This window comes from Micropterus dolomieu, linkage group LG23 (genome assembly GCF_021292245.1).
Source record: "Micropterus dolomieu isolate WLL.071019.BEF.003 ecotype Adirondacks linkage group LG23, ASM2129224v1, whole genome shotgun sequence".
NCBI lineage: Eukaryota > Metazoa > Chordata > Actinopteri > Centrarchiformes > Centrarchidae > Micropterus > Micropterus dolomieu.
Genome location: NC_060172.1, coordinates 16791877 through 16816922, shown reverse-complemented (window position 1 = coordinate 16816922; position 25046 = coordinate 16791877). Strand labels below are relative to the sequence as shown.

The following is a 25046-nucleotide window of genomic DNA, read 5'->3' as shown; positions in this document are numbered from 1 at the left end:
CTTTAGCGTTAGTTAATGCAAAGTCCTGTTGCCTCGCTTTGCTACAAAAAGCCAGCTAGCGGCAATGGTGGTTAGCTAACTCGTGCAAGAATTTGCCATCAGCTTCTAGCAAGCCCACCATTGATGCCTTGCTAACCCACTGGCTGGCTAGCTAGCTAACGTAGCTACGTAGCATGCAAGCTAAATGTCATTTCAATTCAACACTCACATCGGCTCCAGGAGTTTTGCCAGCCACGACTTCAAGGCTTCAACATTCTCTATGATCATCGTGAGAAAGACTATAATACTGTCTATAAAATGAAAGTGCGTTTTGATAACCCTACTTTCATCGTCTATAAATTTATAAGCTTTAAGGCCGTATGTCTCTCTTCACTGGCAGGTCGGGCGAAGTGTTTTACGGCATGGCAACACAAGTTCAGTTGTCGTAACGAAGGTCGTTATAACAACACCGTGGTTTTTATTCAACAGTAATTCATTAAATTCATATAAACTACCTACAGTTGTGTTTTACAATATTTGAGAATTATCAAATAACCACTACACGAATCAAGATCCTAGTTCGATACATTTTTAACGATCCGAAGTTATAGGGACTACATTTCCCAGAAAACCAAGCGAGAAGCTGCTTGTGGGTGTCATCAGCAAGGCACAGGTGGCGTGGGTCTCCCTTGTCAAACTACAAACTATTTCTACTGTTTCTTCTGTCTAAACAATAGAATTGTGAATTGCTTGCAAGTTGGGTCAAAATGGCGGTAGGTCCAAGGCTTTAATTATGTGCAGTTAAGAATGGTCAATACTAGTTTGGAGGCAGTGGCTATGCTATATCTCATGAATTTACTGTAGCTATATTAGCTAAGTTAGCTAACATAAGCTAGTTGTCGAGCCAGCTGCAGAAATAGACTTGAACGAAATCTGACTCCACTAGACCAGAGATTACAGATATTTTCATGTTAAACACGCGTTGAACAGTATGTATTTTCTGTTTCTATTATATTCTCGGTTCTTAACAGTTTACGTGTATTTCATGTTATGATATAATCTGTAACGTTATTAAGTGAACTTGCTGTCACTTTTACTGTTAATGGCCTTTCTGTAATGAACTATCATCTGGTTCGTCAATGTATTCCAGGAGCGGAAGGGAACAGCAAAGTTGGACTTTTTGAGAAAAATTGAGCTTGAGATCCAGGAGAAATGGGAGAAGGAGAGGGCATTTGAGCATGATGCACCAACAACAATTGGAGAAAGCACAAAGTGAGTATCCGGTATCATGAAGAAAGACCCTGTGTTCTACGAGTGTTTTTACTCTCTTTCACACAGTTGATCCAGGAATAGTTCAATATGCAGTTGTAAGACCATATGGGAAGCAAGTAATTCACATAGATTGCCATACTCAGGCTTTTACCTTATGGAGCTAGTGTTCTTAATAGGTATAGTAGGTATTAAATCATTTGTCTCCAATACATATTTTAATGAAATGTTTTTTTCTTTCCAGCAAAAACAAGTACTTTGTCACCTTCCCCTACCCTTACATGAATGGCCGATTGCACCTCGGCCACACGTTCAGCTTGTCAAAGTGTGAGGTAAATTAGGGTACAAAAGCACACAGAGATGAACACTGAGAAATTATATTATTCTGTCTGTACCTACTTGAGATACACATATTCAACTTATGCTGCTGTCCAACTTCTTTTTCTTGTAGTTTGCTGTTGGTTACCAGTCTCTGAAAGGAAAGAAATGCCTCTTCCCATTCGGGCTGCACTGCACAGGAATGCCTATCAAAGTTAGTGTTGTTGTTTTTTTTTCATTCCATCACATAGCTCCTGTATGTGTTGTTACAATGTCATACTGAGGATGTCATTTTAGGTATAATAATTGTTGGTATTGCCTTGTAACAAAAATCAGTGTATATTCTCTTTGAGGACCTATGATCTGACATAATGTTCCCACTTTTCATTCAGTAAACACAATATGAGGTTCGCGAAAGTTGTCACCAACTACATTGTTTTTTTTTAAAGAAACTGTATGCAACATTCAGTGCCTCTAAATGTTGCACTAGTCACCAACATCTCAGACTGAAACAAATGGTCTCAGCAGACTCAATTGAGGAAAAACAGTAATTTTAACTCGCACACGTCTTTCAAACTGGACAGCTATAAAATAAAAACTCACCAAATCTGTCTTCCCAGCAATTTGTTTCAGAAGCATTTTTGTTACATTTGTTGAAATTCTATTTACATCCCGACAGTAATCCACAAATCAAATGTTCTGACACACACACAAAGAAATCTGGCTTGCCTGCCTGCGTAGACTCTACTCATGCACTCATTGCTCATGAAAATGTGTTTTGGGGAAGTAGTTTCGCAGGAGGGTGGGATTGTTTTTTGGTTGGATACTTCCAAAATATAGCTGTTTCTTGCAAGTTTCTCAACTTTGCCTGCCCAAGCTTTAATTCACTATTCTGGCTCTACACCTCAGCCGGTAGCTATGAAGCAGGCAAAACTTAATCCTTGGGGACAAATGTGCCTGTCAAAGTAACATACGTCCTCTAAAAGTGTATGGCGCTTTCAGACCAAAAGTGAAGCAGCGTTTGGGGTGGTGAGTTTACATACAAAGTCAATGCAAAGACACGTAGAGCCGCGATTTCCTGTCAGGCGGTGCGAAGGGGGCGAGACCGCCGACGCGAAGGAATTCGGGTGAGTTGAATATTTTCAACTCAAGCGAGAAAGTCACATGACGCTTTAGATTGTCCGTACGTCACCGACGGCTTCAGAGCGATGTGTGGAGAGGGCCAGGCAGAGCGGGGGATTGAAAATCTGCTGGCCGGCTGAGAGCTGCTAAACTTGGGGGAGAGGAGCAGCACTGCAACCTTTGGACAAATAAAAAGCCGTAGTCGGTCGGATTCTGCTCTGACAACTACGCCATTTACTTGCGGGAGGAGCTCGTAGTTCACTGCTTTTATTAAATTAGCTTTTTACTTTAGTTTTTGGGATTACAACGTTGATTTATCTTCACTGGAGCTTCTCAGCAGCTAGCTTCCGTGCACATTCTGTTCCAGTGATGTTGTTAGCATCGTTAGTTCTGTCGGACTACAACTTCATATTTATATAAAAACCGGACAAAACTGAACATTAAGCGAGGAGGTTGAACTACCTGGTGAGTTCAGAAAATATGTCTGTAACTTCATTCCAGCTATCATTGTACTTTACTGTGACCAAGTTAGCATAGAATAGCCCTGCTCGATCCAAACTCCATTCAGAAAAAAAACATTTTAGAAGTTGTTGTCTTGCTGACAGACCTGACAAAGCATGAATTCATATGTTTAACAAATCTGCATCATGTTGTAGTTATTTCAGCATCAGTTTAATCCGTTCATTGCTAATTAATCATAGCAAAATGTTTACTTTGGGTTCATACAGTTGTAGTAATCGCGAGTTGTGTGTTTATTCACGTTATTGCGTTAAAATCGCCTACATGCGTTGTGTGTGAACACTTGCAGCGAATGTAAGTCATGGGAGGAAAGTGTCACGAGGAGAAAATTTGCGTTATGCAGCATTCAGACCAACCGCGAATTAAAGGAAAAAACATGACAACTGAAAGGATCCCTACAGAGAGAGACCTTTTTATTAAACATTAAGGTCATTTTTGTTTAATCAGAAACAGCTGTTATATTGCTCTTGCTCGCCACCAAACTCTGAAAACAATAATGATTTTAAATTGCAGGTCATCGTAAAGACATTTCATTCAAACTCAACACAAAATAAATAAAACTTGCAGAGATCGTCCTTGTCAGTCTTTCCACTGTTCCTGCAATCACCAACTTTGGTTTGGTCAAAATCCCTAAGACACTTCTCAGCTTACTCTACTATATCTTTACATAGTATTATTAACAATTCATACCTTTCTTCAACCCCGTTCCCCCAACACACTGCCTTTTCCTTCTTTCTGTTATTCATCCATCCATATTGTATCTGCCAGGCCTGTGCAGACAAGCTAAAGCGAGAGATGGAGCTCTATGGAAACCCTCCACAGTTTCCAGACGAGGAGGAAGAAGAGAGAGAGAAGCCACAGACATTTGATGAAATCATCATCAAGGACAAAGCAAAGGGCAAGAAGGTCAGGATCTGAGGGACTAGACTGATGACATTTTTTACTTAGAGATAAAAAAATGAATTTAGTAACTGATTAGTGTTCATTATTCCAAGTTTTCTTTGGGTTCAGGATTCACAAGGGGTGTTTCAATTTACAATATCTCTCACTTTTTTTTTTTTATCCTCTGTTAGAGTAAAGCAGTGGCCAAATCCGGATCTGCCACTTTCCAGTGGGACATTATGAGGTCTTTGGGCCTGAATGACCAGGAGATTGCCAAGTTTGCCAGTGCTGAACACTGGCTGGAGTACTTCCCTCCTTTAGCTGTCAAAGACCTCAAACATATGGGAGTCAAGGTGACTAATTACAATAATGTAACTTCTTGCGAACTACTGTCTTTGTTTGGAAATTTTGTTGAACCCCTCCCACTTTAGCAGGAAGGACAAACATTGGACACTGAGAACAATAATATCAATATCATGGGTTCTGTATTACACTCAAACTATCATTTGCAATATTACTTTTTCAACATTAGGTGCAATATTAAATTGATTATAATATACATTATTAGAGGGCGGCGCGGTGGTGCAGTGGTTAGCACCTGTCGCCTCACAGGAAGAAGGTCGTGGGTTCAAACCCCGGTTGCCCCGGCCTTTCTGTGTGGAGTTTGCATGTTCTCCCCGTGTCTGTGTGGGTTCTCTCCGGGTGCTCTGGCTTCCTCCAACCATCCAAAGACATGCAGGCTTGGTTAAGTGGTGTCTCTAAATTGTCCTTAAGTGTGAGTGTGAGTGGTTGTTTGTCTATGTGTGGCCCTGCGATGGACTGGCGACCTGTCCAGGGTGTACCCCGCCTTTCGCCCGATGTCTACTGGGATTGGCTCCAGCCCCCCCGTGACCCTGGACGCAGGATAAGCGGTTGACGATGGATGGATACATTATTAGTTTTTATTACTTTTCAATATAATAAATCTTACTTTTAGTGTTGTTTTATTAGGCGGTGTTAGCTTTTATTCCTTGTACACTTTATATTCATTACTCTATTGTTTTTATTCTTGACAGAATCTAGCATTCAGTTCAGTGTGCTTTATTGGCATGAATGTTTCATTTAAACGATGTTGCCAAAGCAGTTAGCAACAAAATTTGTATTTAAATATGACGAGATTAATCCAATCAAGACCATTCAATTTATCAGTTATAAATTACAAAAATAACAAATGCAGATAGAACGTAAACTATAATCTCTGGCACAAGAATTTCCTTTGGGTGTAATGAAGTTCTGTCTCATTCTTCTATACCTTTTATTTTGTTATGTATGTATCTAAGTAATTCTATGCTTTGATGACAGTGAAATATAATCAATCATTGGGCTTTCTTTCAATGTATTTGGGCAAAATTATCAAAAAATATGTGTCACAAGAGTACACATTCGATAACCCTAGGTACATGCCCATAGGCATCTTTTTGCTTGATACCCAGAATTTACCAGAAGATATTGGCCCTGAGGACGATTAAATCAGGTTTTTAATTTTAGTCAATAATGGTGGTCATGGTGTCTGTCCTGTTATCTCTTCACAGGTGGACTGGAGGCGTTCATTCATCACCACAGATGTGAATCCCTTTTATGACTCCTTCGTCAGGTGGCAGTTTGTCACACTGAAGGAGAGAAAAAAGATCAAGTTTGGCAAAAGGTGAGATGGTTTAGATGTTTCTACTCTATGCAACTGTGTCACTTTTTCTGTAACAATGTCGTTGCAGTGATATAGGAAAAAAGAAAATGTTATAAATTATGTAATATGATAATGTATTTCATTTATCTTTGTTGCTATCCCGATCACTTGAACTTTCTTGCCATATGGTAAAAGCGAAGTGGGTGTTTAAAATCAAGCCATTGATAGATAGCTGACGTTAAAGTTTGTCTTTTTGTCTAAGTCAGTTTAACTTGATATTTTGGCATTTTGTGTTCTTTAAGTAATATAATGTGACTGTGTCTGACTCCTCTGCAGGTATACCATCTACTCCCCCAGGGATGGACAGCCATGCATGGACCATGACAGGCAGACGGGAGAGGTACACTTACCTGGCCCAATGAAATAATGTATTAGCTGTGGAAAAACAAAATTCTCATGATTTATGTTTGATCAATTGTGAGTCCTACAGCAGAAATAAAAGGAGGCTGTGTGCACATTTACCACCGCTACCTCACACATCACCAACACTTTCCCATGGGATCACTATTGATTTAATTGACTTTCCATTTTTGATTATTCCTGTAGTTAAATAGTGACAAAGAAAGTTCTGTTTGATGTTAGCAAAAAAATCTTCTGGAAAAGCAATTCAATCCTTTAAACTGTCTCTTACTTTGAATTGAGGTATTTTGGCAGCTGTAATTTGTTGTTTTTCTTCACATGCAGGGTGTTGGACCTCAGGAGTACACGCTCATTAAGATGAAAGTGGTTGAACCGTACACAGCAAAATTTAAGTCCAAAGTCTTTTATAGCAGGTAACAACGTTTTACATTTGCTTAAGAATAATTCTCATCTTAATAAACACTAACATTTAATCTGAGACCGAAGTAAAATGCTAGTGCTATCCTCCCCACAGCGGCATGAAAGGCAAAAACATCTTCCTGGTGGCTGCCACTCTGAGAGCAGAGACCATGTTTGGCCAGACCAACTGCTGGGTGAGGCCCGACATCAAGTATGTTGCCTTTGAGACAACCAGCGGAGACATCTTCATCTGTACCAGTAGGTCTGCCAGGAACATGTCTTACCAGGGCTTCACAAAAGAGAATGGAGTGGTGCCAGTGAGCATGGAAATACTGGGACAGGTACTAACTTTGTGTCTGTCTTGCTTGTAGCTGCCAATAAATACTAATTTAACATTTTGCTTTTATTTAATTCAAACTTAATGGCATAAGGCAAACACTATTGTCTCATATGATTTAAATAAACAGTCCAGCAGTTTGTATTTACAAAAGATTAAGACTAAATAATATCATCCATGGGACACCTTGAATTTAAGAGGCAAATTAGCTGTGTTTGTGTGCGTGTGGGGGGTGACATGGTTTTATGACTATGGTACAAACAACCTGCAAAACTGATTCCTTTAAATGTATTACTTCTGCTCTGCATCATTTTTGTCTCTTTCTAGGATATCCTTGGCTGTGCCCTGAGTGCTCCTCTGACCTGCTATAAGATCATCTATGCTCTGCCCATGCTCACTATCAAGGAGGACAAAGGTATGAGTCAAGAAGTTAGTGAGAATAGCTATTCAGTGAGGTTATGTTGTAGCAGTCAGAATAACCTAGAGCGGGGGCACCTTTACTCTCTCTCTTATATGCGCTTGAACTTGAGTGAAATGCATCTGACCGTTGGCAAATGGTTCAAAAGAAGCTGCTTGAAATGTGTCAATTTGTTTGTCTGTCTGTATTTCAAATAAAGATAATAGATTCCAGCTCTTGTTGCTTTAGGTATTACTTTCTGCAGAAAATCTACACCATACTATATCCCTTATTTGTCCTTGTCTTAAATATTCTTGGAGGAGCTCATGGAAACGGGAGCCTCAAAATAGCAGGCCAAGGTCACCATCTAATTTAGAAAGTGCTGTAGGGTCATGTCAAAGGATGGAAATAATGCCTGCTTTTTGTCCTTGAGGGAGAAAATTTATAAACGTAACAAATGGATCTAATTGCACCCAGAGTGCCTCTGTTTTGTTTGAAGTCAGTGCTATCTATTTTTCTGGTTTGTGGTGCTTGAGGGGTGTAGTTAGTCTGTTTGCTTTCATTTGTCCTATCAATTCATTTTTGTAATAGACTTGATTTGAATTTTTGAAGGTGAAATGTCCGAATTTCAGTAAGATCGAATCTCTTGTGACCAGTGCCCAATTACAGTATCACTGAGAAAAATATGATCTGATTTGCATAAATACATTTATGTGTTGGCCTTTTGCCTTGTCTGCGTTTTCCGCAGGTACGGGGGTCGTTACCAGCGTGCCTTCTGATGCTCCTGATGACATTGCTGCTCTCAGAGACATCAAGAAAAAACAGGTGAGGTTACAGAACTTGGAACAAAATTTCTACAATTCTGCCAAGGTTTTATACCTCAAATGAAGTCTGCTGCAGAGAAACACAGAAATCAGAGCCGATCTTAAACATTCACATGCAATTTTGAAATTAAGATTTTGATATGTTTTAACAGATTGTCCTTTTTTAAATGAGTCTTGCTTAAGTTCAAGTGAACTAAACCCCTGGTTCTTCAGGAAAAAATGAGACCATTTAAAGAAACACTCATTGTGTCTCATTCTTAATGCTTGCATTTCTGAAAGGCTCTGCGGGAGAAGTACGGTATTGAGGACAAGATGGTGTTTCCCTTTGAGCCGGTAAGCTGATCTGTTAAAGTCGGTTTGATTTCAGTCCGGTTGCATTGAACCCAGCAATTCTAGTAAAAAAAAAAAAAAAGATGTGCAAAAAATTTGATCTAAATTGCTAAATGCAGCCTCAATGTGTGTGTTGTATATGTATGCGCACATGTCAGGTCCCTATCATAGAGATACCAGGCTACGGGAACCTGTCTGCTCCCCTGCTGTGTGATGAGCTGAAGATCCAGAGCCAGAATGACAAGGAAAAGCTGGCTGAGGCCAAAGAGAAAATCTACCTGAAGGGATTTTATGAAGGGGTGAGTCTAGTGGTTAATGAGTAATAAAAAAACCCAGCTACATAGGTCAGCAAAATGCAAGCCCTCTGTGAAACCCCTGTGGATTTAACTTTGGGTTTGAAACTTGTATGATTTATCTCCTAGACACAAACCAAGAGATTCACAACTTAAAGCTGTACTAAATTATTCATTAACTGGCTATTTGCAACCAGTTAGGATCTGCCTACTGCTGAAAAATTGTGCAAAACAGCAGGCTTAGTTTGTACACAGAGGCGGGGGTTAGAATTGTTATTTTTCAGTTTTTTGCAAAGACACTGTTCCAACATTATATTAGTCACGTTAAAATTTACAAATTCAGCGGCCTTCTCTGTCAGCGGATTATACATCTGAAGGCAGCAGTGCATCAAGCAGAGCACATTCCATTTGTGTACACTGAGTCCGTGTCCTCCCACTGAGCAGTTTATGATCATTTGTGATTGTAGAACGCACTGCGGAGACGTGGCCTACTTGTTATTGAAAGAACTGCCAGAATTGTGAAAGAAAGGCATCAGTTTGAATGAAATGTTTCTGTGAATGAATTCCGTCTCAGATCATGCTGGTTGATGGCTACAAGGGGCAGAAGGTCCAGGATGTGAAAAAACCCATCCAGAAGATGCTGGTTGAGAGGGTAAGACATTCTTTGTTTCTAATGCAAAAAGTATTTGAAGTAAAAATGAAATATATTCAAATAACATGTAGCAACTTTAAATTCAGCCTTTATCCTGGATTTTGTTTTGTGTCTTTTATGTTTGTTCACCGTTAATAGTACTTACAGTTCACAATGTGCCATGTATGATGGATGCTTGATCTTTATTCACCTGTAATGACGATCTGTACTAATCAATCACAGGGCGAGGCCATGATCTACATGGAGCCAGAAAAACAGGTCATGTCTCGTTCAGCTGATGAGTGTGTGGTGGCTCTCTGTGACCAGTGGTGAGTGCCGCTTGAAATCTGTATACTATAAAACGTAAAGTGTGTTCATTAGTAATAAGAAGAAATTATTGTAAACGGACTGTACTTGTATAGCACCTTTCTAGTCTTCCACTACTCAAAAAGCACTTTACACTACATGTCACATTCATCCCATTCACATACTGATGGCAGAGGCTAACATGCAAGGTCCAACTTCTCATCAGAAAGAATCGAATCATTCACACACACAGCCTTCTAGAGCAATTTGGGGTTCAGTAACTTGCCACGGACTGGTGACCCTAGCTACCTCTAAACCAAAGCCACACTAAGTGGATCTGAAGGTGGATTGTAGTGTCATTGAAACTAGCGGAATAGAAATGAATATTAAAAAAAATATTTTTGTTGTAAGGTGGCTTTTTTTTTTTTTTTCTCAAATGGGTTCATGCTCCTAATTAAACTTTGATGATTGGATGGTCTGTATTTAGAAGGTCTCATGCCATTTTGGCTTTCTTTCATTTGCGTTGTGCTGATATTGTGTGTCTTTCAGGTATTTGGACTATGGAGACGCAGAGTGGAAGCAGCAGGCCAATGAAGCCCTCAAGTCTTTGGAGACGTAAGACACTTGACCCTCTGACATACTGAATTCTCCTCCCAGACATATTTTGCTTTGTGTAGTGTTTGTCCGTGCTTGTGGGGCTTCCTGTGAAAGTGTAGAAAATCTAAAATAAATGGAATTACTTTATTGCGTGTAACTATCATGCCGAAAGCTGAAAACAAATCTTATCATGCCAAAGTCTAAACAGATAAATAACTGCACTTACCTTCTGTGATTTTATATGCTCTATTTTACACAATTCTCTACAGATTTGGAGAAGAGACCAGGAGAAACTTTGAGGCATCTTTGGCCTGGCTACAAGAGCATGCCTGTTCTCGTACCTACGGACTTGGTGAGTTATAGCCTATATGGTTTATGTGTGTGAATGATTGTGTCAGGAATGCTATTGTGACATGACATATACAACTTTATTGCTGCCATCGTTACATGCATATTTCAAAAGTAACAGTGTGTCTTGTATTGAGATTAAATGAACTACCCTGCTAAAGATGAACAGGGCTTAATGATATTTTAACCAGTGTATGAGTGATGTTTCTGGTCTATAGATGGAGACAGAGGACTGATGATAAAGCACCTAGCAACAGTCTGCCTCTCTGTTCATACAGGAATAGATGCAGACTGGAGGCCAGCTGGCGTACAGTGCAGGCCAGTGCAGTACAGGCCAGGCCTGTTGTAGACTCCTACTGTAGAAATCTCCCCACACATTTTCAAAACATGAAGCATAAAGTTTTTACTGTAAGCAGATTGTGCAGATTTCTTTCACTTCTCTCTCACTTGCAGAATCAAAAAATACTATTATACTACTATAATTATATTGTCACTGTTTGTACAAATGTAGTGATGCAAAAGAAGTTTGTATTTCGGTTAATTTGATCAGAAAGAAAAGATGTGGAATCTGTTTGTTTTTTTCATACAGAAAAACTTGAGTCATAGAGAGATTGTACCTTGTGTTTTAAATTAATTATGTAATATATGTTATGTTTTATTTCTTAAGTCAAATAATGACACAAAAATCTGGTATGCAAGAGTAGGAGCATTTATATTTTATTTGATTACATCAACATTTCATAATTAATGTTGCTCAGATCTCATATTTATGTAGCTACTACTTGTGAAAATTAATTACTGCTTAAGCTTGCATGTAATTTAATACGATCAAAAGCTGGTAAAAGATCTCAATCGGCATGCTCTGGAAACACAGAAACATGAGCTTAGTGCATTTGAGGCCGTTTGAGTAAATCTGTCCTTTGTAAAAAAAAATTTCCCACCACACTCTTAAAATTTGAGAGAAAAAAGCAGTCGTTGACGATAAAGCTTTATATCTCAGCTTGTTTCCAAGGATTACACAATGAGACCCAGGACTTCCATTTCTGTGTGTTACTGTTTTTCTTGGCACTAAAATGTAACCAGCTTGACAAAATGGCAAATGCAACAAAAGCGCAGAGGAGACAACAATTGTCTGCCTTCATAATTTTGTGTCTCTTTCTCTCCCATTGTGTGTGTGTGTGTGTGTGTGTGTGTGTCTTTTTTTCTTTCTCTGGATTCGTGATTATGCGCGTGTGTGTGTGTGTGTGTGTGCGCGCGCGTGTGTGTGCATGCACGCCTCCTGGTTACCATAGGAACGCGGCTGCCTTGGGACGAGCAGTGGCTGATTGAGTCACTATCGGACTCCACCATCTACATGGCTTACTACACTGTAGCCCACCTCCTCCAGGGAGGTGTGCTCAACGGACAGGGCACCTCACCACTGGGCATCAAGTATGGAGACAATGTGTACACACACGCACACACTAGAATAAAGGATTAAGCCCTAACTGATTCACTCTGCCTTCTTATTTGCTGCCTCTCCTTCTCTTTTCCTTCTCATTCCGCCTTCAAACAGCCATAGACGTAGTTCACCTGAGGGAGAAAAGACTCCGATTTAAGAAATGTATTTAATCATTTAAAATGACAGTTGTTACTTTTCAGGCTTGTTTAAAAAAGTCGATTTGTTCTTTGGTGTAAATCCATGAAATTAATAATAAGAATTTATCAATGAGAAATGCTGCTTTTCAGAAACTGTTCATAGCCCACTGTTCATATCAAGTATCCTCAAATCTCTTCCTCAACACTGCTTGCTGAGAAGTGACATGCAGGCATTTAATTACTTCTTTTCAACTTGCTTCAACCCAATACGTCCCTCGTTCCGCCCGTGACCATTCTTGTCCCCACCCCTCTCCTCCCCCCTCTTTACTACAGGCCGGAGCAGATGACCAGAGAGGTGTGGGACTTTATCTTCTTTAAGACGTCTCCTTTCCCCAAGACCAACATCCCTAAAGAGCATCTACAGAGGCTGAGGAGGGAGTTTGAGTACTGGTACCCTGTGGACGTCCGTGTGTCTGGCAAAGACCTGGTGCCCAACCACCTGTCCTACTACCTGTACAACCATGTGGCTATGTGGCCCAAAGACAAGTGAGTTTGCCCACTTGATTGAACGTTACAGAGAGAAGGAGCAAATGAACGAAGGCAAGATTCATAGCATGTATTATGATTCATAGCCTCAAAATGCAGCTCATTCATATTTTCTAATGTTTTTTTACAGACATGTACCACTAAAGAGATTGACTTAAAAAGTAATCTGCAGCTATTTTGATTATTGATTAATTGATTAATCATTCACTAGTTCCAGCTATCTCCAATTTCCTTTCTCTGTTTTGCAATGTTGTAATGTGAATGTCTTTGAGCTTTGGGCAGTTAGTCAGACAAAATCAACAAGTTGAAGACGTCATCTTGGACTCTGAGGAGTTGTAATAGGCAATTTAAACTTAATGGAGAGTATGATAGGGAGATTATTCAACAATGAAAATAATTGTTTTCTGCAGCCCTGCAGACATTGCATCTCTGTGTCAGGCATTAGCTTGTTGCAGCGTGCGCCTCGGTGATTGAACGTCAGAATTTACAACGTTGAGTTGTCCTTACATGAAGCATAGTTACAGCTTCTTAAGCCTTTATCTTGAGATGCTCAAGAAATGCAAAAAATATTATTGTTTATCAAATTTCAGAGGAATCGCGTCATGATTATATGATCATTTTATGTCATTGTTTTACAAAATCCTGGTCTCTAAATGAACAATTCCAAGTAAACTGTAATTAAAAGCTAATTCAATTAGTTAGTGAGGTTTTGTTTTACTTGTTTAAAGAGAAAGCATAACACAACACAGGAACACAGTTCTTTGCATTAACCATTTATTTTATTCATTTATATGTGATTTTGCATACATTTTGTGGAGATGTTTTATGGAGATATAAATCAGTAATGGGAAAATGTCCTTTATTCCTCCATTAATATCATGATAATGATTTTAAACATATCGCTGAGCCCTAGTGTGTATATTTATTCTGCTGGGTGTTGGATTCCAAAAAAATCTTAGCAAGTTTTCAATTTGATTTTAACAAGTGAGCAGCAGCCTTGTTTTAGGGCTAATGTGATTATATTGATGATGATGATGGTGAAGGTGACACTAATGAGAAAATTTCTCTTGTGTCCACAGTGGGAAGTGGCCACAGGCTGTGCGAGCCAACGGGCATCTGCTGCTCAATTCTGAAAAGGTGTGTCAATATATATGAATGTTTCTCTAAATTTGGTTATAATCTCAGGAGAAAGGTCCGGTCCCATATGATGTGGTCTGGGTTTTTGACTACTGACACAACCGAAACAGTACAGTTAATTAACCATATATTATATTTTGCAGCAAACCTTTTTAGAAACTACTCTTCTTGCGTGCCAGTAATTAACTAGTGTTTGCCGTTGAGAATTAAAATTTCTGTGTGTGCTGTTGATTTGCACTGCAAACACAGACAGTCTGTGACTTGATGATTATATTCCACTATGCTTTGTAAGGAACTTGTGTGGGTGGGCATGCTTGAAAGATTCTGGCTGCTAACATCTGTTTTTCTATTCACCAGATGTCCAAATCAACTGGAAACTTCCTCACTCTCACCCAAGCCATTGACAAGTTCTCAGCCGATGGTACACTCCGTTTCATCTTGATTTATCACCCTCTTGTGTGCGGTTTATCTTTTACTCGTCTCTCTATCGTGATTTTCTTTCAACATCTATTGTCTTGTTTCATTGAAACATAGGAGGGGGAAAAAACACCCGGTGTGCATCTAAAACAGACTACAATGTGTTTTCATAGTGCATGGGCCATAACACTTGATTATAATATAAGCATATTTTATCCCGTGGTGAAGATAATTAGAAAACGCCCCATCCTCATAAGATCGCTTAGGTTTTGATATTAGGTGCTATGAGCTTTTGCATAAATCAGATCCCTTAAACTGTAAGTAATATGTTTCTGTATAATAATTTAATGCATGCTTTAATCAAAGTGTAGGGCAATGTATACATGCATGATCTCTCCGCCTGAAGCAACTAATTAATGTCCTGCAGCTTTATGATATTGCTATAGAAATGTTCCAATCGATCATGCATTGTCATGTATTTGCCTGATCATCATTCCAGAGGCAGTACACACCCCCGGTTGGTCTCTCCACATGACGGCAAGACGCAGTGGAATGAAGAACAGTATACAATCTAAATTGAATACTTGTAGGAACATGAGAGGAAGACAAGGCTTTCACTAATGAGTTGTGAGACTTGATGTGGCAGTGGCAGAATTAGGTTCTGAAAATGTAATTTAAAATAAAAGCCCTATGTTTGGGACTGTCCTGTTTGGCATAATTGATTATGATGATCCATTTTGTTCATCTCTATATCTTTATTTAGTTTTCTGTCTGTTTTTTTTTTTTAGCTATGGTTATCAGATCTTTTTGATCTATACCTGGTAGGGACAACTCTGGTATCCCTCCTCCCGCAATATACGTAAGGATTAATCGATCATCCTTTTTGTTTTGTTTTTCTTTTAGGATTTTTCTGCCTTCTGTTTTTTTTATGTTCTGAGTGAGCTAAATAATAGATGTGCCTGTTGTGTCTTAAGAAGCCGTCCTGCCATGGGAGTAAAGAGCTTCATGGTCTGACAGCAGATAGACGTATTAAGTTGACTTCCTGTCAAAGAGCTTAGAGGGAAGCTGGGTATCTGAAGTTTTCTTCAGACTGTGGAATTTACCACAAAGCCTCTGAACTTTACCTTGTCAAAGTATTTTGGATAGAAGTCCTGCGTTCTAGGGCGGCAACAATTAGTCGATTAATCGATTAGTTGGCAACTATTTTATAAATTGATTCATCGCTTTGAGTACTTTATTAAAGAAAAAACTCTTATTTTCTGGTTTCTTTACTTCTCTATGACAGTAAACTGGATCAAATAAGACATTTGAGGACGTCACATTGGGCTTTGGGAAACACTGGACATTTTTCACAATTTTCTGAAACAACTAATCGAGAAAATAATTGACAGGTTACTGGTTATTGGAAATAATCGTTAGTTGCAGCCCTACTGTGTTCAGTGTTTGGCACCATATCGTTAGATATTTAATTTGAGAAAATTACAAAGACAGCAGTGAGAATGGAGGTGTTTTCGCTCTGAAACGTTAACTACAAATCAACTTGAATTACATCACACCTGTGCTGTTGGTCCCTATACTTCCTGCTGCTTTAACGCACCTTTTCCTTTCTCAGGTATGCGTCTGGCTTTAGCCGATGCCGGGGACACAGTGGAGGACGCCAACTTTGTGGAGACCATGGCTGACGCTGGCATCCTGCGCCTCTACACCTGGGTGGAGTGGGTGAAGGAGATGATTGCCAACCAAAACAACCTGAGGACGGGACCTGCAGACACTTTCAACGACCGGGTCTTTGCCAGGTAGATGCAGGAATGCATTAAGAGGGGGTGGTAAGGGTTGACGAGTACTCAGATCTATAGCTCACATAAATTATTTAGGAAAACCTTTCACGTCAAGCAAGGCCGTATAAATGGAGACAGGGAATACAGAGCTGAATGTTATCTTTAATAACTCGGCATCCTTGAAAAATATAGTCTGAATAATACTAAAAAAATACATTTTAAAAAAACATTTATTTATTTATACATTTATATATTTGTTAAATGAGAGAGATAAATACTGCAAATGCTTACATTGGAGAAACTGAAACCTACAAATGTTTGGATTTTTATGGCAGTAAATGAATTTATTGATTAGGGGTTAATCTATTATTAAAATTGTTTTTGATTAGTTTTCAATCATTGGGTCGACAAATCATTTCAGCTCCGGTCTATATTGAGCGGAGGTAGAACATTGATACCATGTTTAGCCTCTGGTCAGATAGATTAATTTACAGATAAGGTTGAAAGTACTTTTTTGATTTATTAAAGTGAGTCTATTTCTCTTTTAAGTTGCATTGCAGTGTGACCTTGTGAGCTTAGGTGCATTGATGTTTTTTGAAGAGTGAAAATATGTACTTTGGCCAAAAAATTAAACCGGTCCTTCAGACTTTGGACAGTTTCCTCGGAAAATCCTGACTTATATAACTCTGTACTGTTCAGTGCTGAAAAGTGATAGGTAAACTGACTTTGCTGATTGAAAGGATTTTGTGTCCTGTCTAGTGAGATGAATACAGGCATCTTGAAGACAGAACAGCACTATGACAGGATGATGTACAAGGAGGCTCTGAAGAGTGGCTTCTTTGAGTTCCAGGTAAATAAAATTTTTTTTTTTTTAAAAAAACACTGTAATACACTCTTAATCGTCTTTATATCTGAAGACAAGCATGCTTTTCATCCTCCCTAAGCATTTAATGAGATACTATTATGGATACTGCAGTGACACATTACCAATGATGATGACCTTTTAAACTGTTTTTATGTGTATGTGCAGGCGTCCAAAGATAAATACCGTGAGCTGGCAATCGAGGGCATGCACAGAGACCTTGTCTTCCAGTTTATAGAGAGACAAACTCTGCTGCTGGCCCCCATATGCCCACACCTTTGTGAATACACCTGGGGTCTTCTGGGCAAGGTAAGAAACTAAGGATTTGGCATCATAATGTGGGTTCTGAGTTGCTTGTATGCTCTGACTTAGGGTTCAGATGCGACTTTCAAGTTCTCATCCCTTCTGTCTTTTCGTGTTCATCTCCCCCCGTATACTTTCAAGAAAAACAGAAACTTCAGTTTAAAAGAAACATTTCAACTTCCTGTGTTCATTTACTCCATGAATACACCTGGGATCAAAACGCTTAGAAGTGTACGTCATGGAGGCCCGCACTGGTCCCACTTCTCATTTACCTGTGTGAAATGGCTACTAACACACTCCCTCTGTTGGTGTACATATCCACCAGAAGCCTGTCTTCACACCACAGGTTTCTTCTCGTCAGTATGAAAGGAATGCACACACTGTTTTCAAGCTCCCAAACAGCACAGAGCTGAGAATATTTTTAACACTCCAATGTATGAATATGAAAGAGTGCTGCTGCGCTGGAGATGGGTTCTTTGGTTGTCGCTTAGCAACAACAAAGGCCCCACAACTCCAATCATGTGTTCAGCGCCGCAAGCTATAGCGCTAAGAGGCACTCAGTGGACACAGAGGTACACACATTAGTCTGGAGTTCCTACACGAACCCAGTTAATACAATGCGTGCCTAGTTTTGTTCTAAAGGTGGTTTGACCTCTAGTTGTACTGTTAATTGGATTCTAAAGCTCCAGCAGACCTCAAACCTTTGTTGCTTTTTATCAATCTCCTCACAAAACACTTCCTGATAACAAAAATGCATTAACAACCATCTTTCCCTTCATTCTTCCGACATCCCTCCTTTCCTCTCTGCCTCTGCCTGATAGACCGGTTCTCTGAGGAAGGCATCGTGGCCTGTGGCGGGTCCAGTGGACGAGATTCTGATCCGTTCCTCACAGTACCTGATGGAGACCGCACATGACCTCCGGCTGAGACTCAAAGCATACATGCAGCCCCCTAAAAGCAAAGTAAGAAGTGTGTTGTTTCACACTCTTCACTGCCTTTTTCCTTCACTGCTGTAATGGCTTTTTAAGTAATTGTGAAAATTAATATTGATTTCAGAATTGATTGCTTTATTTTTAATAGTTCTGATGAAATCAAACACTTGTCTCGAAGTGCATTAACTGTGGTAATTAAATTGGAGGCAGTCTTTTCCCCCTCAGGTGTTGTTTAACTGTTTCATGATTGTTTGATGGGAAGAACAATGAGGCGGAAAATAATACAAACAGCATATTAAGAGGCTTGAAAATATCAGTAAGCATGCTGAAAGTAGAGTTGGGGTTCAGTAGCATTTTATTATGGCTGAATCAAGTTTAACTCAGATCTGTTTATCTAATCTGATTTTTACATCACTTATGGAATCTATTTAGGTTTAACTAGACTATAACTAGCTAAAACCAAGAACTAAAGCTCAAGCTTTTCTGAATAACATATTTGCTGTTTAGATAGATATTGCCCTTTGCTAATTAAAAAGAGAGAGGATGGATTTGTTTGACTCTGAGCTTAAAAAATCTGTCTTTTACCTGTTTGGACCTGGATTTAAAAAAATAAAAAAAGAGTTGCCTTCTTACTGACTGACATGAATTTTCCTCTTGAAGACCGCATACAAATTATGTTTTTAACAAAAAATTAGGTCTACTTGAAACCTGCTCTCTGTGTATTTAATCTATTTTTCCATTCCAGGCCAGTTTCACTGACCCTGTGTGAAGCATGCATACAAAATATGACTAACGATATTACCAGTATGAATCAACTTTTAAATGGTCCCCCCCATGACCCCACAGTTCGACAAAGCATTTGTACATTGTCTCCCTTATCTCTGCCACAGCATCCTGTACATTGAGGGTCCGAGGTTTGAGGGAGCCATATGCTGTAAAGATAAGCAAATGTGTTATTTGTCATATTGGGCTGTGTGACTGTCACTTTGGATACACTTGAGGATTTAAGTCTGTGTTGTGTTCACAGCAAGAAAGTTAGCCTGTTATTGTTTAACAGTTCGACACTTCGATATGTCGATGTAGGCAGCTGGAAGAAAAGCAAAACAAGTATTGACAAGAGTTGAGACAGACGATTTCTTAGGCTTCCAGGCCGCTGTTATTGATTTGCTGCAAATGTTTTGTTGCCATGGAGGCAAGATGGAGGGATGATGGGGGGGGAAAGAGGAAGACTGAAGAGGCTGACAATAATGTTTGTACCCGTTCATACATGTATGTTAAGGAGGCAGATAAATCTTGTTGGCCTTTAAGTTTCTAACCCTGTCCTCTCCATGGCTGGAGCCTTCAGAGAATATGTGACCATGATTTTACAAGACATATCATATGATTTTGTTAATGTGCAAAAGTATGGAGCCAGGACAGTGACTAGATTTTGGCATTGAAAATAAAAGGTGGCATTGGAAACAAGCCCTGAACTGGAAAAAAGGGAGAATTGGCACTGAAAAAAGTTCAAATGAAAAATAAAACACAATTCCAAGCAAAATCTGGAAGGTACAAGGTAGATTTATTTATCATTTTACAACAACACAGGGTTGTATAACAAAATTAAGTTATAGTTCCCTTTTTGCTACTCACAAAAGCTTCCAATAAAGAATGAATGTTACAGGCTTGTATATCTTTACACTTTCAGTCCAAGTAACAGGAATAACACCAACATTTGAGTTATGAAATGTTTCTGCAATAGCATTGAGACCGTAAAGGTTCTATGACTTGCCACTGTAAAGGTAAAATGTTTTCCATGATGTTTAATTTATAATGGTAATATACTGTCACATCAAGACTTGTTTGCGAAAACACATAGTACAGGATTGGAGTAGACTTGACAGCTGTCGCATAAAATAAGTTCACAGATTCCCGTCTTCATTCCAGAAGAACACACACACAAACAGTTTGCTTCTCATTGAGGCCACCCTCTCCCGAAATATATGCTATCACTGTACTGAATAAAAGCAAAACCATCAAAGTCTTGTGTACCTGCCTATTAAGATAAATTAACGATTTGGATAAATTTTATGCATTTTTTCCTTCAACAGAAAGGTGACTCAAAACCCCCAGCCAAGCCCTCCCACTGCACTATCTACGTTGCCAAGAGCTACCCTCCATGGCAGCACAGTGCCTTATCCCTGCTCGGAAAGCACTACAAGGTGAGAAACAAATGCACAACCCATCATTCACACACATAGATTCGATTATCATGTATGTTATGCTGTGTTTCCCATGAGTTACCCACTCTTCCACTCTCTCTGTTCCCATTTGACTGCGCATCTTACCGTCTTTTTCTTCTTGGTGTCTGCCCAGAGCAACAACGGGGCCCTTCCAGACAATAAAGTGATAGCGAACGAGTTGGGAGCCCTGCCTGAACTGAAGAAATATATGAAGAGAGTCATGCCTTTTGTAGCCATGATCAAGGTAAATCAGGTGGAAGTAGGGGTGACAGTGTAGTCATAAATATGGAATTTAATGCCAGCATTCTGCACATATTTGCTTGCATAGTTCTTATTTGTGTTTATTCTTTTCTCTGCTTGTTTAAGTTGAGTTTGTTTACCGCCTAAGAAGCTGTTTACCTAACTTGTCTGTAAGGCGGCTTATCTTTTGGTTTTTTAAGGGTTTAAGGGTCTGAAAGATTTGTCTACGTCTTTTAAACGCTGTTTTTTTATTATTATTCCTCTTTGTGTTAACAATGACAAAACTCCCAATATAGTAAGAGTTTGAGCAACAGTGTTAAATTAAAATTCCAAAGAAATTTCAGGAATACTTTCTGCAGAGTTTAATGTGTTTATTGATTGAACATGTGCAAAACACACTTTTGACAGGCTGTCTCAGCCAGTTCCTGTGTTTGTTTGCCACATTCATAAAAAATTTATTTTCTATCTTTTTTTTTTTCCCCCATCTACAGCTTGTCTTTGTCCACAATTGTTATTCCCTCCTTTCACATTGCAAGCTGCATCACTTCTAGTTAAGGTGTTCTTTTGATCTAATAGGAGCTTTTACTAAATATACATGGCAGGATGGTAAAAATGTTAAATTAAGGTGTCACTGCATTTATTGTTTCTGTTATATCGAGCTATATATACACTTACGGTCAAGTTGCTAATGAATGATCAGAAGCACAGTGCTTGTTAAAATTGTAGTTGTCATATCCCATAGGTTCCCAGGGCTTTTTTTCAGGTGTTGCTATTTAAGTGCAGTGATCAAACAGAACAAAACTAATAAATAGTCATCATCAGCTTTGAGTTCCTCCGTAGTCTGTCTCTCAAGCTGGTCTTTCAGCTTTCAAGTTGTTTTCTCAGCCAGCTGTCCTTGTTTGATGGTTTGTTTTGGCAGCTTTTGTCGACAAAGCTTTTTTCCCATTAATAATCTCATTGTGGCAGCATCAGCATAACAATGAACTGTGTGCTTAATGCTGAATTATAAACTACAACCTTATTTCTCCAGTAGTGTGATGAAATATTGCATTTCCTTGTCTTCTTTTAACTGATGGCTTGTCAGAATATTTAGCAAACTTGAAACTTTGAAACTGAATGTTGACTTCCTGTTCAGATTGTGTATTACTTCATGTCCTTTGTGTTCTGTAGGAGAACCTGGAGAAGAACGGGCCAAGGGTCTTGGATCTGGAGCTGGAGTTTGATGAGCGGACAGTTCTGATGGAGAACCTGGTCTACTTAACCAATTCTTTAGAGGTATCTTTTGTGATCCAACATTCCTAAAATCATACAGTACATCTAAGGCCAACCCACTTGAGAAGTATCTGTCCCAGCCAAAACCCGCATGAGGGGTCTAGTATTTTTGCAAGCCCAGAGGTGAACAAAGCTAGTGATGTAATACTGAATTTGTTGAAGTTATACCACACACACCCAAGCAGCAAAGACATCTCAGCTCCAGCATAAATGTCAAGCTCTAACATGCCGTTGCAGCATTTTGATTTCCTCAAAAATACCTTGACTATAAAGCTGAGTTTTGCTACTTCTGCAAAAGTCAGTTGAGACAATCCTGAGCTCAGCTGTCACTCAAGAAGGCCCTTAAATCTTTTGTCTGCACAGAAGCTTAGCAGAGTCAAAAAGTAAAACCCAAATCCCAAAGATACTTTTGTGAAATCAGCACAGATTTAACCACAGGAAAGGAGAATTATACATAGTGTACATCAAGTTAATACCCTGAATCCAATTCCCATGTTTCTGATAGATCATAGCTAAAAATAAGCTGCCACACAAAAGGCTAATGATGCAGAAATGAGCTGTATCATGTAGGACTGAGAAACAGCGACGTATCACTTACCACACAAACTAATACTATGATTCAACTTCCACCTTAAATCTGTCTATTGATTAAAAACTTCTTTACAGTCATGTTATTCTGTGCAGTTTCAAACTGAAATGTCATTCCTGATTGGGAATGTGTGACAGATTAGTGTAACGCCAGATGTTGCGTCTCTGATCACTGCAGGAACCTTGTTAACACCACCAGCGTTTGCCACGGGGCATACCAAACACACCTGTATACACACACTATCTGGTGGTAGACTGATCAGCTGATTATCATTCTTTTTCACATCACTCCTCCTCTACAGCTGGAACAGATAGATGTCTTGTTTGCATCTGAGGCTGACGACAAAGTGAAGGAGGACTGTTGCCCAGGGAAGCCGTTCAGTGTTTTCAGATCAGAGGTAAATGCTTTTGGCTGTATGTTGGCTGTACGCATCCCTTCTGCTGGAGTGTTTGTGTGTTCTGTTTGTACACTCAAATTGATAATTAAGTTGCGTGTTTGTGCATTTGTGACGTGCCTCTGTCTCCCCAGCCTGGAGTGTGTGTTTTCCTGGTCAACCCTCAGCCGTCCAATGGCCTGTTTTCTACAAAGGTTGAGATCCGACAGGGGGACAGCAGAGACAATATCATCCGTAGGCTAGCCAAGGTCAACAGACTCATCAAAGGTAAGTAAAAAATCGTGCCTGGGTCTAATGTCCCATATCATCTCCTCCATTTTTTTTCTACCAATGAAGGCTGATGGGAGTAGTTTGAGTGCGACAGTAATTGGAAAAACACCTACTATTAGTTTTTTCTATCTCATTAGCAGTTTTTCTGTGCTGTTAATGTTAACAGCCTAATGCATTAAGTTTTTACTAATTAGTCAGCTCACAAAAAGTGCTGACATCGTATCAGAGCTGGGTAGCAGCTCCTGAAATTTAGACTAGCATGGTAAAGGATGTAACAGTATGCATTATGCTATGTAGAGTAGTTATTTCTACTTTATTTCAATAGCATGTGATTTAAATGCAAGTTGGGGGATGATTGCAGTTAAAGTTATAATCAATTACCTGTTTGCTACTACTTGCATACTGTGAATCCACTGCTTCCACCATTGTCTTAAAGCAATTTCGATAGGCGTCTGGCATGCAGTATCCATCCACATTTGGCTTTAACCATCATTATATCCAAAACCAAGCTACGTGCTTTATAAAATGGCAGTTTATACCCATTCTATTCTGTTAAAAACAGTGAAGGCAGTTATCTCTACCAGTGTGCTGCTAGCACAACCAGCACCAGCCATCCAAGAAACTCTGCACTCTTTCCCTGCCATCATTTCACCCCTCCTGTGTCTTATCTCTACAACTTTCCCTCTTATTCTGTATTTCTTTCATCCCTTTCTCTCTTTCTTCATCTTGTCTCTGTCTGTCTCTCTCTCTCTCACCTCATCTCTGACCCCTCTGACTCTGCCCTTCTCCCCTCCACCAGATCTTTCCAGAGTGAAGTTGATGAGGTACGAGGACCCCCTGCTAGGGCCACGCCGGGTGCCCGTCATGGGACAAGAGGAACAGGGCAAACTGCCCATCTCTAACAAATCTGTGTTCAACATCAATCTGGAGGAGAAGAGGGTCACTCTGGCTGACAACGGCCTCACTGTGGACGTCGGGGACAGTCTGGTTTATCTGGTTCATTAGAGTAACATTCGCTCGCTAGCCCTCTCACTCGCTTTCTCTCACACACAGGCAGTGAATCATTTGTGAAAGGTTCAAATACATCATGAAATATACAATAAAATAAAAATAAACAAGGATTTTGACTCAAAGCCATGAAACACTGACTGAAAAGTATATGTATGTTTTATGATTTATGTTTCTGCACCATTTGCTACTGCCCATGGTGTTAGATTTGACAGATATACAGGTTCTCACTGTTCTGTACTTTTTCACTGCAGAATGCAACATAAGGGAATATATGAAACTGATGGAACCTGAAAAGTTTGCTTCCATTTTCCTTTAAAAAACACAAACACTTGCAGAAAATTCAGAGTGCTGTGTCTTTGGTACTTAAATTCGTCAATGGTGTGGGAAAAAAAAATTTAATATTTAAAATATCTCAAACCTTCCCATAAGGATGTAGGAAAACACCAGAATTTGTATTCTATTCCGTCTTTTCTTAGTCTGTTAGATTAATGTCAAATCTAGTAATTTTTCTTGACAAACACACTTTTCCTGTTTGATATGATTCATAATAAACAAGCAGCTATCTGTATAATAAAGCTTTCAAATAAAGTGGGGTTTTTTGATAGCAAACATCCTACAATTTCCTGATCTGTCCTGGCCAACCAGTTCTTCTGTTATTACATTGTGAGACTGCTCCTACATCTTCCTGAATTCCGGTTTTAATATAGATGGTAATGTGTCTGCTGTTTTATACATCGAAGGTGAGGCACATCACTCCATTCATGCTTTGTCAGCCTGTCAGCTATCCTATTTTCTATCTGTGGATGGTGCTTGTCTCACTTGTGGTTTTCCAGGGAAACTATAAAACCTATGAAATATTCA

The 25046-nt window shown here is 39.4% G+C and overlaps 2 protein-coding genes across 10 annotated transcripts in view; one reads left to right on the top strand and one right to left on the bottom strand.

The window, feature by feature from the left end:
- The window catches only part of rbm27 (RNA binding motif protein 27), a 29777-nt gene extending 29361 nt beyond the window's left edge, over positions 1–416 (bottom strand). For all 7 annotated transcript variants that reach the window (XM_046038949.1, XM_046038952.1, XM_046038953.1 and 4 more), the window contains exon 1: positions 209–416. In XM_046038949.1, coding sequence (XP_045894905.1) covers positions 209–267 — 59 coding nt within the window. In that variant the 5' untranslated portion in view covers positions 268–416. The remainder of the gene's footprint in view (positions 1–208) is intronic.
- An 80-nt stretch (positions 417–496) lies between these two features.
- Positions 497–25046, top strand: lars1b (leucyl-tRNA synthetase 1b). Of its 3 annotated transcripts, none has more exons than XM_046038947.1 (32): positions 497–652; positions 1130–1251; positions 1493–1580; positions 1700–1780; positions 3976–4113; positions 4281–4442; positions 5661–5773; positions 6089–6152; positions 6497–6585; positions 6687–6912; positions 7236–7323; positions 8054–8130; positions 8409–8462; positions 8618–8758; positions 9327–9404; positions 9627–9712; positions 10239–10304; positions 10556–10638; positions 11927–12065; positions 12546–12758; positions 13838–13895; positions 14253–14316; positions 15925–16108; positions 16850–16940; positions 17121–17261; positions 18077–18217; positions 20278–20388; positions 20543–20653; positions 21820–21924; positions 22812–22907; positions 23039–23171; positions 23974–25046. In XM_046038947.1, exons 3-32 carry the CDS (start codon positions 1530–1532, stop codon positions 24177–24179), a joined length of 3390 nt encoding a protein of 1129 aa, XP_045894903.1. In that variant the 5' UTR covers positions 497–652; positions 1130–1251; positions 1493–1529; the 3' UTR covers positions 24180–25046. The 3 variants fall into 3 exon arrangements, with proteins under 3 accessions (XP_045894903.1, XP_045894902.1, XP_045894904.1); XM_046038946.1 differs by having other exon boundaries at positions 498–752; XM_046038948.1 differs by lacking the exon at positions 497–652 and adding an exon at positions 824–968.